The sequence below is a fragment of the Ambystoma mexicanum genome, chromosome 2p (genome assembly GCF_040938575.1).
Source record: "Ambystoma mexicanum isolate Mex_15411 chromosome 2p, UKY_AmexF1_1, whole genome shotgun sequence".
Classification (NCBI taxonomy): domain Eukaryota; kingdom Metazoa; phylum Chordata; class Amphibia; order Caudata; family Ambystomatidae; genus Ambystoma; species Ambystoma mexicanum.
This window is the reverse complement of record NC_090923.1, coordinates 1,241,027,325-1,241,039,845: the sequence shown is the minus strand read 5'-3', so window position 1 is coordinate 1,241,039,845 and position 12,521 is coordinate 1,241,027,325. Positions and strand designations below refer to the sequence as shown.

At 47.5% G+C, this 12,521-nt stretch overlaps 1 protein-coding gene across 2 annotated transcripts in view; it reads left to right on the top strand.

Moving 5' to 3' along the window:
- LOC138567382 (actin, cytoplasmic 1-like) overlaps positions 1 to 12,521 on the top strand; it is a 258,349-nt gene that overhangs the window by 131,630 nt on the left and 114,198 nt on the right. Inside the window, exon 2 of one of the 2 annotated variants that reach the window (XM_069645541.1) lies at positions 8,853 to 8,981. The exons of the other annotated variant lie outside the window; for it this stretch is intronic. Within the exon in view, the coding sequence (XP_069501642.1) occupies positions 8,859 to 8,981 (123 nt within the window). The 5' untranslated portion in view covers positions 8,853 to 8,858. The remainder of the gene's footprint in view (positions 1 to 8,852; positions 8,982 to 12,521) is intronic. 2 annotated transcript variants of the gene reach the window in all.

Below are 12,521 nucleotides of genomic sequence, written 5' to 3'. Positions count from 1 at the left end.
TATTGGGCACAGCTGATGTCAGTGAATCATGGGCACTGCCTGCAAAAAGCCGTCTGAATGCTCTAGCCGGATGTATTTTTTTTTAAAAAAAGTTTTCACTAAAATCCAGTGTGATGAATTATATGGTCAATTCGACCTTTGTGGATAAGTATTCGAGACTTCTACAGTTGTAGCAATGTCAGTTCCAATAGACAACTCTGAAGAATAGCTGCGAGGATAGCTCGTCGGCAACGCTTCTGTCTTGGAAACTCGACCACGCAGAACAATAGGGTTTTGAATCCCGCTCCTGCACTTTGAACCTGAATGGAAGTTATGAAATACCGGGGCTTATCGGAGTCCCCTGAGGAATATAAAAACAATAACTGGGGGAAAATACCGGATTTCTTTGGTATTCCCCAAAATCTGGAAGCCCTAATATAAGTTACTCACTGTAGTGACTAACATACTCCTAGTCCCTCATCCTCCCCCCTAATAAAACTAGTGTCATTAGGCAATTGTAATATTGTCGACGCGTCAAAGGGGACACGGGTGCTGGTGGGCGCAGTCAGGGGAGCATCTATTAAAGGGGAAAGTTGATTTTTCTGGTAAAAATGGTTGTCTCCTGTCCCTAGCGAGGGACGCCTATATAGTAGGGATGAAAGGTGACTATTGAAGGCAAGCGTCCCCACACAGCACGATCCTCCCCGCAATGAGAGACAATGAAGGACTCTCCCAAGATGGGAATAAGGCCAAGACAGAGTGCGGGTGAGCGTAAATGGGAGTTTATCAATCAGAATAGGGCATGCAAAGAACTCTGCAAAACTCCGAGAGCGCTCTGTCTGACAATAGCAAAGACAGGCGTATATATTTACAAAAAACGTCATAAGAACCTACATACTATAGGGGGCACAAGTTCAAGGGGATTGGGTGGCGACGACTAACTATAGGTGCTGCTGTGATGTGGTTGGCTTTGGCTGGAAGACGTCACTGGTCAGCCTCGTGGGTTGGGCTGGGCCTGGCAGGGTGGCGGAGTTCATCCGGCTGGTGTTGTCGTGCCATCGCGGCCAATGTCAGAGATGAATGTCCTTTCCTGACTTATTTGCCCTAGGCCATGCACACAGCAGTCATTCACTCGTTTCAGTATTATCTTCTTTAGTAAATCTTCCAATAGGTTATACTACAGGTTAATGCAACACAGGAGGAATGTACCTTGTAAGGGGTCTGGAGGTAATACGTCAGGACATGGTTACCAGTGTCCTGTTGACCTGGGCCATAGGTCGAGGGGCTAAGCTTCAGGGCCTGGGACGGGCGGTACATGTCTTACTGCCTTGTTAGAAGTTGTAATGTATGTTTCGCTGTGTGTTGTCAAAGTGTTGGGTGTCCTGATTGCACAGGGCCATAAGTCTAGGATGGTCCGGTGGGTTGCGAGGTTTACGAGGGGGGTGCGTGTGTTCAGGCAGAGGTTTACTGCTGCGCTGTAAATAATGCAGGTGGCGGGTGGCGGCCTTGGGTGCTACAGAGGGGGTTACAAGTCTTTGAAGCGGCTCCAGTCTGGTTGGGGGAGGTAAAGCAGCGCGGCGCGGTCTCTGCTCTCATGCCTTGGCAGCCCTCGCGGGGTGGGAGGGGGAATGGCGTTGCGCGTATTTCACAAAGGTATCCCCCTCGTGTGTTGCCAATTTAGGTAAAGACATCACAAACATTTGAACACTCTATAATACTTATTTAAAACATTACAAAACATGTATTTAAACTTTGCTGGATGTGTCTTGATTATACCCAGTCTGAGTACCTTATTCATACATTATGTTTTAACACGTGCAGTATTTAGTTATATGCATATATATATATTTGCAGTAAGTGAGGTAGAGTTAGGGTTGGTGGAGAACATAGAAAGTAACCCGCCGCTTGGTCGTGATGGTGGTGGCGCATGTGGGGCCTAGACATGCACCTTCTCATGCATTCTTCACATGGGCCCTTTGTATGGTTTACATTCGTTTTCTTGTGTCCTCTAGCAGCGTTAGTTCAGTTATGGCACGAGCCCATGGGGTGTACGTTTTCCAGTCATACACGTAACAGACAGATTCCTGGTGCGTGCCGTTATTATTAGTATCCAACTGCAATGGTATATGCTCACCATCGCTTATATCATGGGGGCATGATCTCTTGTAATTCTACATCTTACAGGCTTTTGTAATATAAGGGATTTTATGGAAGAAACGCATCCTTTGCAAGTAGTCTCAACATTAATATACAAAGATTGTCTGTCATCTAACGACCATTTTACTGTTCTTCTCATTTGCCTAGGCCTGCTGGCCGGGTCATACTGGGAGCGATAATACACTGCGGGAGGTGAACTGTTACAATGTTAATGTATTATACTAGCTCATGTCCGTCTCGTTCGTGGGAACGTGCTCGCAGCGGATCTGCCAGGGTACTGCGGCAACAAGGATGACTGAAACCCTCCAAGGGTGGGGGCCGCGCTACAGTGCGCTGAGCTCACACCATCTTTACCAGACAAAATGGTTTCTAGGCCTAGCTAAATTTTAATACGTGTGGGCAATTAATACGTGCGGGCAATGTCTCCAGTGGGTGAACCCTCCACCACCTGGGCCCGGATGGCATGAGGGGACGCCCAAAGGACCCATAGTCCTCACCTGGGGAGAAAGCGTAGGCGAGGGGGGTCTCTTGGACCAGTCCTCCCCTACACTATAGACTAGGAGTACATTAGTCAGGTGAGTAACTTGTGTTTCGGAGCATGTGTCTTTATAGTTCAGCATAGGTTTTGAATACCTTCTTGATCTCGGCGAGTGTGTGGACTAGGAGCCAGCCCTGTTCCTAATGAGTGGTATACAGTGCCCCCCATCTACCTGGTGAGCCCCTCGAGCGAGCAGTCTGCCTGGTCGCTCACTCTCGCTGTATTTCCTTGCTGCCACTGACGCGTGCGTAAAAAAAAAAAAAAATGCTGATCCATCTCTGTATTAGCTCTATAACCTGGAGTAGCGCACGGTCTTCAGCCTGGGCCCAATAACCGCAATTGGATACTATAGTGCCGAATGGTATCCGGTTAAATGTTCGAAAACATTTCCGAAATGGCATTTTTTTTACATTTTGTTTTATTTTTGTTTCGGTATTAACCCATTCCCCCCCCCTCATTTCAAAAAGCAGTCTAAAAATAAAATCTGCAATTTTGTGTAGACAAAATGGCATTTCGAAAATATGGCATTCGAAAAAATCACTATAAACCTTGCCGAACAGTAATATTTCTCCTATGTCAAAGGAAAGAAAAGGCATGGGGTACAACCGCCCCACCCTCCACCACAGTTCACACGATGCAGCCGCATCAGATGAGCAGGTGCTCCCAAGGCCAGGCAACTCTAGCATCACAGACCACAAGAAAGTGCCTGAGGGAGCCCTGGTAAATGGTGAAGAGAGGGAGTCGAGCGCTCCTCCAGGAACTTCATGGCCGCCTCGGGGATCGTGAAGAAATTTGGCCCTTGGTTTCAATGCGCAGCTTAGCAGGGTATAACATTGCATACTTCATGCCCAGTTTCCGGAGTCTTTGCTTCACCGCCAGAAATCTTTTCCTCTCCTGCTACAGAAAAGTCTGGATAAATATGCAACCTGCTGGAACCCAAATATAATTCCTTCTCGCAGGCAGCCCTCAGGATAGCCTCTGTCACAGTAGTTTAAAATTCGGGCAATTATCGGGCGAGGTGGTGTCCCAGGTTTCAGCTTGGGCACCAGAGAGTGGTGAGCGTGCTCGATCGCAAACTGCGGTGATCACTTGGGTGTGCAGACCAAAGGAAGGATGGTGTGCTGCACGAAATCCTCCTTAGAACCACCCGCCCCCTCTCACTCCACCCCGCACCTCCAAGTTGTTCTCTGGGACACCAGTAATCTGAATATTGTTGCAGCACGACTTGGATTTTAGCTCCCCATTCTTTCTCGTAATGGTCTGGACCTGCTTGGCCAGAGCGGCCACATCGGCCTGCATGCCATCATCCGTTGCATCTCCGCCAGTTTGGCAGACTCCACGGCCTCCTCTGTTGATGTGGTACTAGGCATAGCATCCAGGGCAGATTTTGCTTACATGTTGATGGAGCTTTACTTATTCCCAGCTCCCTTTGTCCTTTCTGGCCTCCAGGGTATTGCGACCTACCCAGCAGAAAGTAGCACTCCGCCAAAACCTTCTCCCTTAGGTGGCAACAGGTTACAGGGACGGCGACTAGTGTTGTAATCTAGAGTGGCTTACAGGAAGGGACCCGGCTCTGACCAGGATAAGCCAGGAGACCGCTTCCTGATGTGGGAGGAGGCAACTCAAAATGTGTCCTTGGCAGTGAGGAGCCAGGGTCTTGCTCACTGCAGTAATAACTGGACGACGTAGGTCTGAATGATCAACACCACTTGATGCAGGCAGCATATGACGCACAAAAACCAGGCCACAAAATTGGAGGCGATGACTGCTCAACACAACAGGAGTCGGGAGCTTCAGGAGTCCTTTATTATATATTAATAAGGAGCTTGTACAGCACCACGGGAGCAAATAAACAATGAAAATGACAATGAATAAAATGGAAAAGAACAGTGGTCCTACTATGCCTTGTGACATTTGGAGCGTGCACGTTCAGTGAAAAGGGGGGGGGGGGTCTAATGCTGTTGGGTCCCCTAGAGGAGAAAGTGCCAAATGGGCCTGTTGGGGAGGCAACAGGTAAGTGCAGGGCAGAAGCAACCCACAAAACAGCCGGGTGTGGGACCGGAGGACACTGCAGGGGGAGGGTGGGGTGTTGCTGGGGGCGATTGGGCAGAAGGCCAGTGCCCAATTGGACTCTTGAGGGACCAGTTTGCCAGTCACAGCGACAAAGGGGAGGTTTGGCATGGGAGGAGGAGGAGGAGGAGGAGGAGGAGCTCACCTGGGGCAGCAAATGATCCACCTAACCCACAGCAGACGGCACTGGAGGGATGCTTGAAAAATAATCCAGCCGGCAGATGAACAGGTTGTGTTACATAACAGAAGACCAAGAAAGTATGGGACAATATTCAAGGGTTCTGAAGTGCCGGTGTGCAAAGTGTTAATGATCACAGTCACAGCCCGTGCCCGTGATCTTCTCAATCCTGGGGAGGAGACCTCTTGCGTGCGCGATTAAATGCAGACAAGGCTGCGTCATAAGCTCCAGAGAGCCCGTCTGGCAGCAGGAGGTCTGGGCCCTGCGCAGATGTCTCCTCCCCACCAGGCCCTGCGGTGCACCCCTGTGAGCACAATCCAGCAAGGGGGGGTGCAATGCAGTGTCACCTGGTCCTCTCCGGGGGTTCTGCGGGTCCCACAACCCACCCCTGCCACACTGCCACCATTGTCCAATACCATAGGGACAGTCGTCCTCCCCCACCCCCCCTTTCAAGGTGACAGTCGCGTGGCGTTTGGCATCTTCTCCCTGCGTCCAGGCCGTGGGCGCATACACCTGGGGAATTGAGCAGTATCACCCTGTTGCAGGCAGCGCTAAGTGTTCTCCACCCCATCAGCTCACAGGATCCCTGTACGGCAGCAGGCAAAACGATGAATAGGAGTGGATAAACTTTCTCTCTCTGGCTCTGGGCCGTGGGAGCTCTACAGCAGAGTAGCCATTGCTGTTCATGCACCGCAGTGCCCCCAATCCCCCCGGTTATTACTTTTCTAATGGGAGCGCCATTTGAACCGCTGCATTTCTGTCCTCTGGTTACTAACCTGGAAACCCTTTTTTCTTTTTTTTTAAACAGTATTTTGATTTTAGAACAGTCATGAGAATGACGCCATTCGCGCATATACAGCACACAGTCAATGGGAAAACCATCTTTTTAATAGCCATCACTCGCAAAGTGAGTGAGTTACAAGCCTTACCATGCAAACCACCATTTACTGTATTCTCCAAGGAGAAGGTAGTTTAAGGGTTCGGCCCACCTTCCCAAGGTGTTATCTGACTGTCATTTAACGTACATTGCCAACATTCTACCCACCTCCTTCTAAGGATGAGAGGTTACACATTCTTGACCCGAAAAGAGCTCTTAACTTCTACTCCTCAAGAATGTCAAATATCAGACTGAATGACCAGCTTTTCATTGGCTATACTGGGCACAAATTAGGCCACGCCGTGACCAAACGAACACGGTCAAGATAGATTATTTTTTGCATTTCGGAGTGGTACTCCACTGCTGGTAAAGGGGTCTCTGGTAATTTAAGAGCCCATTCCACCAGGGGGGTGGCAACCACTTTGGCTCTCCAAAGAGGTGTACCAGTGCAGGGCATTTGCAGTGCTGCAACGTGGTCCTCCCGCCAAGCAATAGTGCTTGGAGAATGTATGGACACCCTATCTGGTCAGGACGTTGTATTTGGAACAGCGGTTCTATGCAAATTAAAACTTGAAATTAATCCACTTCTCCCACTTCTAAAACTGCTATGGGAAGTACATCTAAGAAGAGGAATCTGTGGGAGGGCGCAATCCATTAGAAGAACAAATGACTTCACCCTGGTAATGTTGTTTCTGATGGATGTTCCTCCCTCCCACTGATTCCTCATTGCCCTCCCAGCCTACCCCTCTGATTGTGAGCAAATTTGTATTGTTCCCTCTAAGCCCAAACGGGGATGCAGAACACTCCTCAAGACGGTTAAGAACAGAAAACTAGGAATTGAGGTAACGGATTGAGTGTGTGCTATATATAAAAATCGACATCCTGTCCAGATCAGTGTGATTAACATGAAGGTGTCTCACCCGCTAGTACCCGGAGATCAGTCATCCAGGTGCCCAGGACACGGCCATCGCTATTGGATCCAGTTCCTGGGGGAGGATCACCTGGCTGGGGGTGCGGGGGGGGGTTGGTCTTCGGGAGTGAGTGGGATTCTTCAGGCGTGAGTGGGACACACCGAAGGATGAGAAGTGGTACCCCCTTCCTCCACAACCTTTTCCCCAATCCTACCCTAGGATATTTAGCTCTACATCACCCCCCCCCCCTCTTTCTGACACAAACACTTTCTTACACAGTGAAAGACAACAGACGAACACCAGAGGGCCATTTACCTGACGCATCCCAACACAAGGGTCGGGCGGAGTCGGGGAATTGAACACACTGACGGCCCTTTCCCTTCCCCACCGGGACAAAAGGCAGAGCACGACAGCCCACTCTGAGCAAGGCCAAAAGCATGAGGAAGCAGCTATTCCAGGACGGCAGTTCAAATGGGGGAGAAAGGCAGCGAGACCTGAAGACAAGGAGGGAAGTGCCCTTGCCCTTTTCAGCCCAGACGCAAAGCATCCGAAAAAGGAATCCTAAGACCGGGAACTACAGCTGGCGTGTTGTGTGACAAATGTCAACGGTGTATGGAGCCCTCCCACACTGATAGCCAAGGTGGGGAGACCCGCTTGCTACCGTCCTTGACTCCAGAGGCAAGGAACACAATGGATTCAACACAGCCGTCAGCACAGCCGGTGAGTCGGAGAGAGCTGGTAGTAAACCGGACTGTTAAGCCCAATGTTGCAAACGGCAAAATTATCTGAACTTGTGAACAAAACTTGTGTGTTTGAACCTTTAAGAAAGCCCAGTGAAGGACCAGCTGCAGATTGGTCATGGGCCACGTGGGCGCTTATTTGAAGGACTCTGGCTGGCCCCCTTTGTTGAAACTGCAAATACCAGAAGGCTCTAGGAGAGGCTGGCGTGAGAGTGGTCATACAAGGGTCAAGTCAAACCCCTTGTACAATCGAAAGTCTGAAACGTTGTCAAGAGGGAAGCCTACGAATAAGGGTGACAAGTAACACCCCTGAGAACATTGTATCACTAAAATCGTGTAAAGCCTGACTGGGGGCTGAGATCTGGACTTGGGTAAGAAAAGAACCAAACGGGTCTAGTGAACTGTGGCATGTGAACCCGATGGAGGGTTGCCAAGAGAATGCTGGAGGGGATGGAGGGTGGGGCAAGATACTTGGCCCCAGAAGGTCTTGGTATCGTTGAGGAACTGTGACCTCATGCTGGAGAGGCCCAGGAGTGTGCTGTGCTCAGGAGTCCCGCCTTGTCCCGTGCTAAAAAACGTGGGGAAGGAAGACCCCAGCTATACCATCCTAATTTATCATTTTGTGAACACTTCTATCTTTTCTTGTGAACATTATCCCACAGTATTTTTGTAGCATAGCTGTAAGGATTGGCTATAGGTTTTTTAGTATAGCCCTTTTGATTTGACTAGACTCCACTTGCACTGTTATTATTTGTTGGTTGTTGTTTGCTGCCATCTTAGATGTAGGTTTAGATTAGGCGTTTATCTCGCCCATTATACAGTTTAACAAACGCCCTTGAACTGTGAATACTTGTCTGACTTTGTTGCCACATGGAGTTCCTTACATCGAGGAATGGCAACCGTAGAGGGACACGACGCAGATGCAGCACATTGCCCCTGCTGTCAAATATTTTTCAGAGACTACCAATCTGGATACGTTAATAGATTCAAGATTAGGAACCCATGGGAGAAACGTCCATCAGAAAGAATATTGCCAGGTGTAAGTTATTTTGTCTTCATTTGTTGTACATTCCTGTAATCTCCAAATACTTGTATGCAGAGCTTTGTTCTCCCATTGGTGCAGAGATCTTTATTTTTAAAAGGGATACAATGTTATAGGCTTAGATAAGTGCATCAATTCAGTTTGGAGCGAAGTAAATGGGACCATAACTGAACATTTGTGGGTAACAATTCCAGTAGTGCATATCCCTTCATTTGCTTTTTCAATTCTTACTAGGCACTAAGAGCTTTGTGTGCACGTGTTTGCTGCTGCCACAAAATTGAAATGTTTTCCATGATTTGGTCTCCTTTTAGTAGCAGTGGGTTAATACATCTAATGGTGAATGATTTCATATTTCTTTAGATCACCATGGAAGACGAGATTGCAGCTCTGGTTGTTGACAATGGATCTGGTATGTGCAAGGCTGGTTTTGCTGGAGATGATGCGCCCCGAGCTGTTTTTCCTTCCATTGTTGGGCGCCCAAGGCACCAGGTAATACAATGGTTTCCTATTCCACTTCTACAGATTCAGACTCAAAAACTAAGGTCCATCACATACAAGAAAAATCACACTTGGAAAGGTGCTGTATGCATTATGGCTCCATGCTTGTAGGATCACCACTTGAACTGAACATCCTGTGAGATGTTTTCTTAATTTAAAACAATAACATTGTTAGCCTGTTAAACCTTTTCTGAACATGTGCAAATACAATATATATTTTTTTTACTTCTTTTTATTGAGTTTACAACATGTAAAACATTTCCCCAACTCACTTAGTCTATGAAGGACCGAATCAGTCTATGAAGGACCGAATCCCCCAATCTTGAAACATATCCCTGTAAGAACACGCTGGACGGCTGGGTGCGTTAACAAAAAGATGGTCTTTATTGACTAAATAAAATATTAAGCTGGTTTCAGGAATATTTATTTTCGGTTGTCCAAAGAGACTTTAAGCAGTCCAGGGAAGTCTGGTTCTACAGCCCTTCAAAGAGTATGGATGACCTCTGGCCCTAGTCCTCGTAGGCCCAGTGGTGCTCAGCAGCTCTCTTCGCCTTCCTGCCGGTTTTGAAACAGAACAGAGAACTTTCCGTCAGTCCTTCCTCCATGGCTGCTTTAAATACGGGCTGGTGAGTCGATGGCCAATCGGGAGTCTTTATATTTTATTTATTTTAATTCTTATTATGCACCACATGCCCGTAGGCGTCAGGGCGCACAAAGAGCAAGGACAAGACAAACCACATATGAAACCAGCTGAGAAAAGAGAAGAAGAGGTTATTTAGAGATCACTCTAGGTTAAAAAGGTGAGTCTTTATGGCTTGCTTAAAAAGGGATAATTTTGAACGTGTCGTATCCCAGCCGCGAGTGCATTCCAGAGGGGACCCTGGATGTTGACAGTGGTGCCTCCAAATTTAGCTGTCTTAAATCTGGGGGGGAACCAGAACTGTAGCAATGGAAGAAAAAAGGTTTCTACCAGTGGTCTTGATATTAATGCGTTCAGACAAGTGGGTAGGACAGCTAAAGGACAAGCACTTGTGGGTCATCGTTAACACTTTGTGTTATACGATGTTTTACAGGAAGCCAATGTAGCTTTTTTTCTGAAGGTGGAACTATGGATTGAGATTGGTTAAAGATGGTAGGCACGGCATTAATCAGAGCCACCTGTAAAGATTGAATGTTAACAGCAGTGGTGCCGGATAGTAGGCTGTTAGAATAGTTCAGTTTGGAGTTTATCAACCCCGTGGACAGAAGTGCAGTTTTCAGCGGTTATAAATGGGCGAATGTAATTAATTCGCTTCTTAATCAGTCCACAGCTGGACCGGAGACATGAGGTTTCATAGATAACTCATCACCTAGAACGACTCCCAATGTTTTTACTTTCCTTTGGACAGTAATGAGATTTTCCGCAATTAAGAAATTGGCATAATCTGTGTCTAGTTTGTTCCGCGTGTTCTTAAAGGATACGATCATGAGCTTTGTTTTATTATTCAGAGCCAGAGAGTTACAGGCCATCCAGTCCTGGATGGCTTTGTAGGTGTTATTGATGGTTTCAACATCATTCTTATACAGGCCGCTGAGCTGGATGACAACCTGAGTGTCGTCTGCATAGTTTGTATATTGTACTCCCAGCTCATTAAGGAGATCAAGTAGAGGTGGAATGTACAAATTTAAAAAGCAGCGGCGACAGACGGGAACCTTGTGGGACACTACAGGTTTGAGAGATGGGGGTGGAGTGATTAGGGCCCAAAAAGGAGGCTATCCATTTAGACGCTAATATGGAGCAATTTGCGACCTCTCCGAGCCTTGTCACTAGTAAGCTGTGATCAACCAGGTCGAAGGCTGCGGAGAGGTCAAGCAGCATCAGCTGTGCGGCTTGATTTTTATACGCTATGCCCGCTAGGGTAGACTTGAGGTCGAGCATGGCAGTCTGTTCCATGACGAGCCCTAGAGCCTGACTGTCGAGTACCAAGAATGTTGTATTCTTCAACATGAGCCTGAAGATGAATGTATGCTAGTTTATCCAATATCTTCAGTATGAAGGGTACATTAGTTATTGACCTATAGTTGTCTTGGTTGGTAGGATCTAGATTTTCTTTTTTCAGCAAGGGGGGGTTATCCAGGCGGATTTAAGCGCAACCGGTACCACACCTTCATCAAAAGATAGATTTATCAACTTAGCGATCCAGGGGATACTGTCAAGCCTTGAAGTGACTGACTCTTACATACACCCCCCTCCCCCACCCCCTGAGGAATTGAGTCGGTCGGGCCAATCTAAACTCTGGGAAAGGTAATCGGGAACATTTGGAATGATGCAGGCTTGTGAACGGTCCGGAAACAAAATGCTTGCAGTGAGGAACCACCTCCAAAACTCTCTGGTTAGTCTTTATGTATCGCTAGCCACTGTAGGGGAGCATGATCGGTGAATACTGTACGTATGGCCCAACAAATACTGAAGGGTTGCAATGGACCACTTAATGGCAGACACTCTTTCAAGTGTTGCGTAAGCCTCTTCATGTGGCAACAGCTTGCGGCTTATAAATGCCACTGGATACAAATCCTCTTCAAGACCTTGCAACAGCACAGCGCCTAATCCAGTACCAGAGGTGTCTGTCTGTATAAAGAATGGCTTCTCTTAATCCGGGCACCGTAGCACCGGGAGGGCAGAGATGATATCTTTGAGCTGCTGAAACGCTGACCATGCATGAATGTCCTGCAGTATCGCACTTGTAAGAAGACTGAAGTGCTTCAGTCAGAGGACTGGCAATGGTAGAGAACAGTGGTATAAACCACCGGTAGTAGCCCACAAAACCTAAAAAGGCATGTATTTGCTTCCTGTTGCTTGGCATAGGTAAACGTCTGATCGCCTCTGCCTTGTCTAGTTGTGGTTTGACACCACCACCAACTAGATATCCAAGATAACGTGTCTCCTTTGCTGCCAAGATTTTTTTTTAGGGTTGATAAGTCCTGCTTTCTCAAGGGCCGATATCACTTGCTGAAGATGTTGCAGGTGTTCCTTCCATGATCTGCTGAAGATGAAGATGACAAGATCGTCCAGATATGCTGAACTGTATTGCCCGTGAAGAGCTAAGACTTTATTCATTAGTGACTGCAATGTTGCCAGAGCCCCATGTAGGCCAAAAGGTAGGACGGTAAACTGGTACAGACCTGTAGGTGTTGTGTTTTAACCTTGTCTTCTGGTCGAAGAGGTATCTGCCAATACCTTAGTAAGGTCAATCGGACTGAGATATTGTGCTGAACCGAATCGCTCCAGTAACTAGTCAGTGAGTGGCATTGGGTACACGTCATAAGTTGAAATGTCGTTTAACTTCCTATAATCCGTACAGAATCTTGTGGATCCGTCTGGTTTAGGGACTAAGACAATAGGGAAGGACCAATGGCTAGTTGAAGGCTCAATAAACCCTAGTCGTAACATTTCCTCCACTTCCGCTTGAATGGCTGCTCTTTTAGATTCTGGCAGTTTGTAAGGGCGTACTCTTACGGTTTGGGACTGTCTATTGTGTTCCATCAATGTGG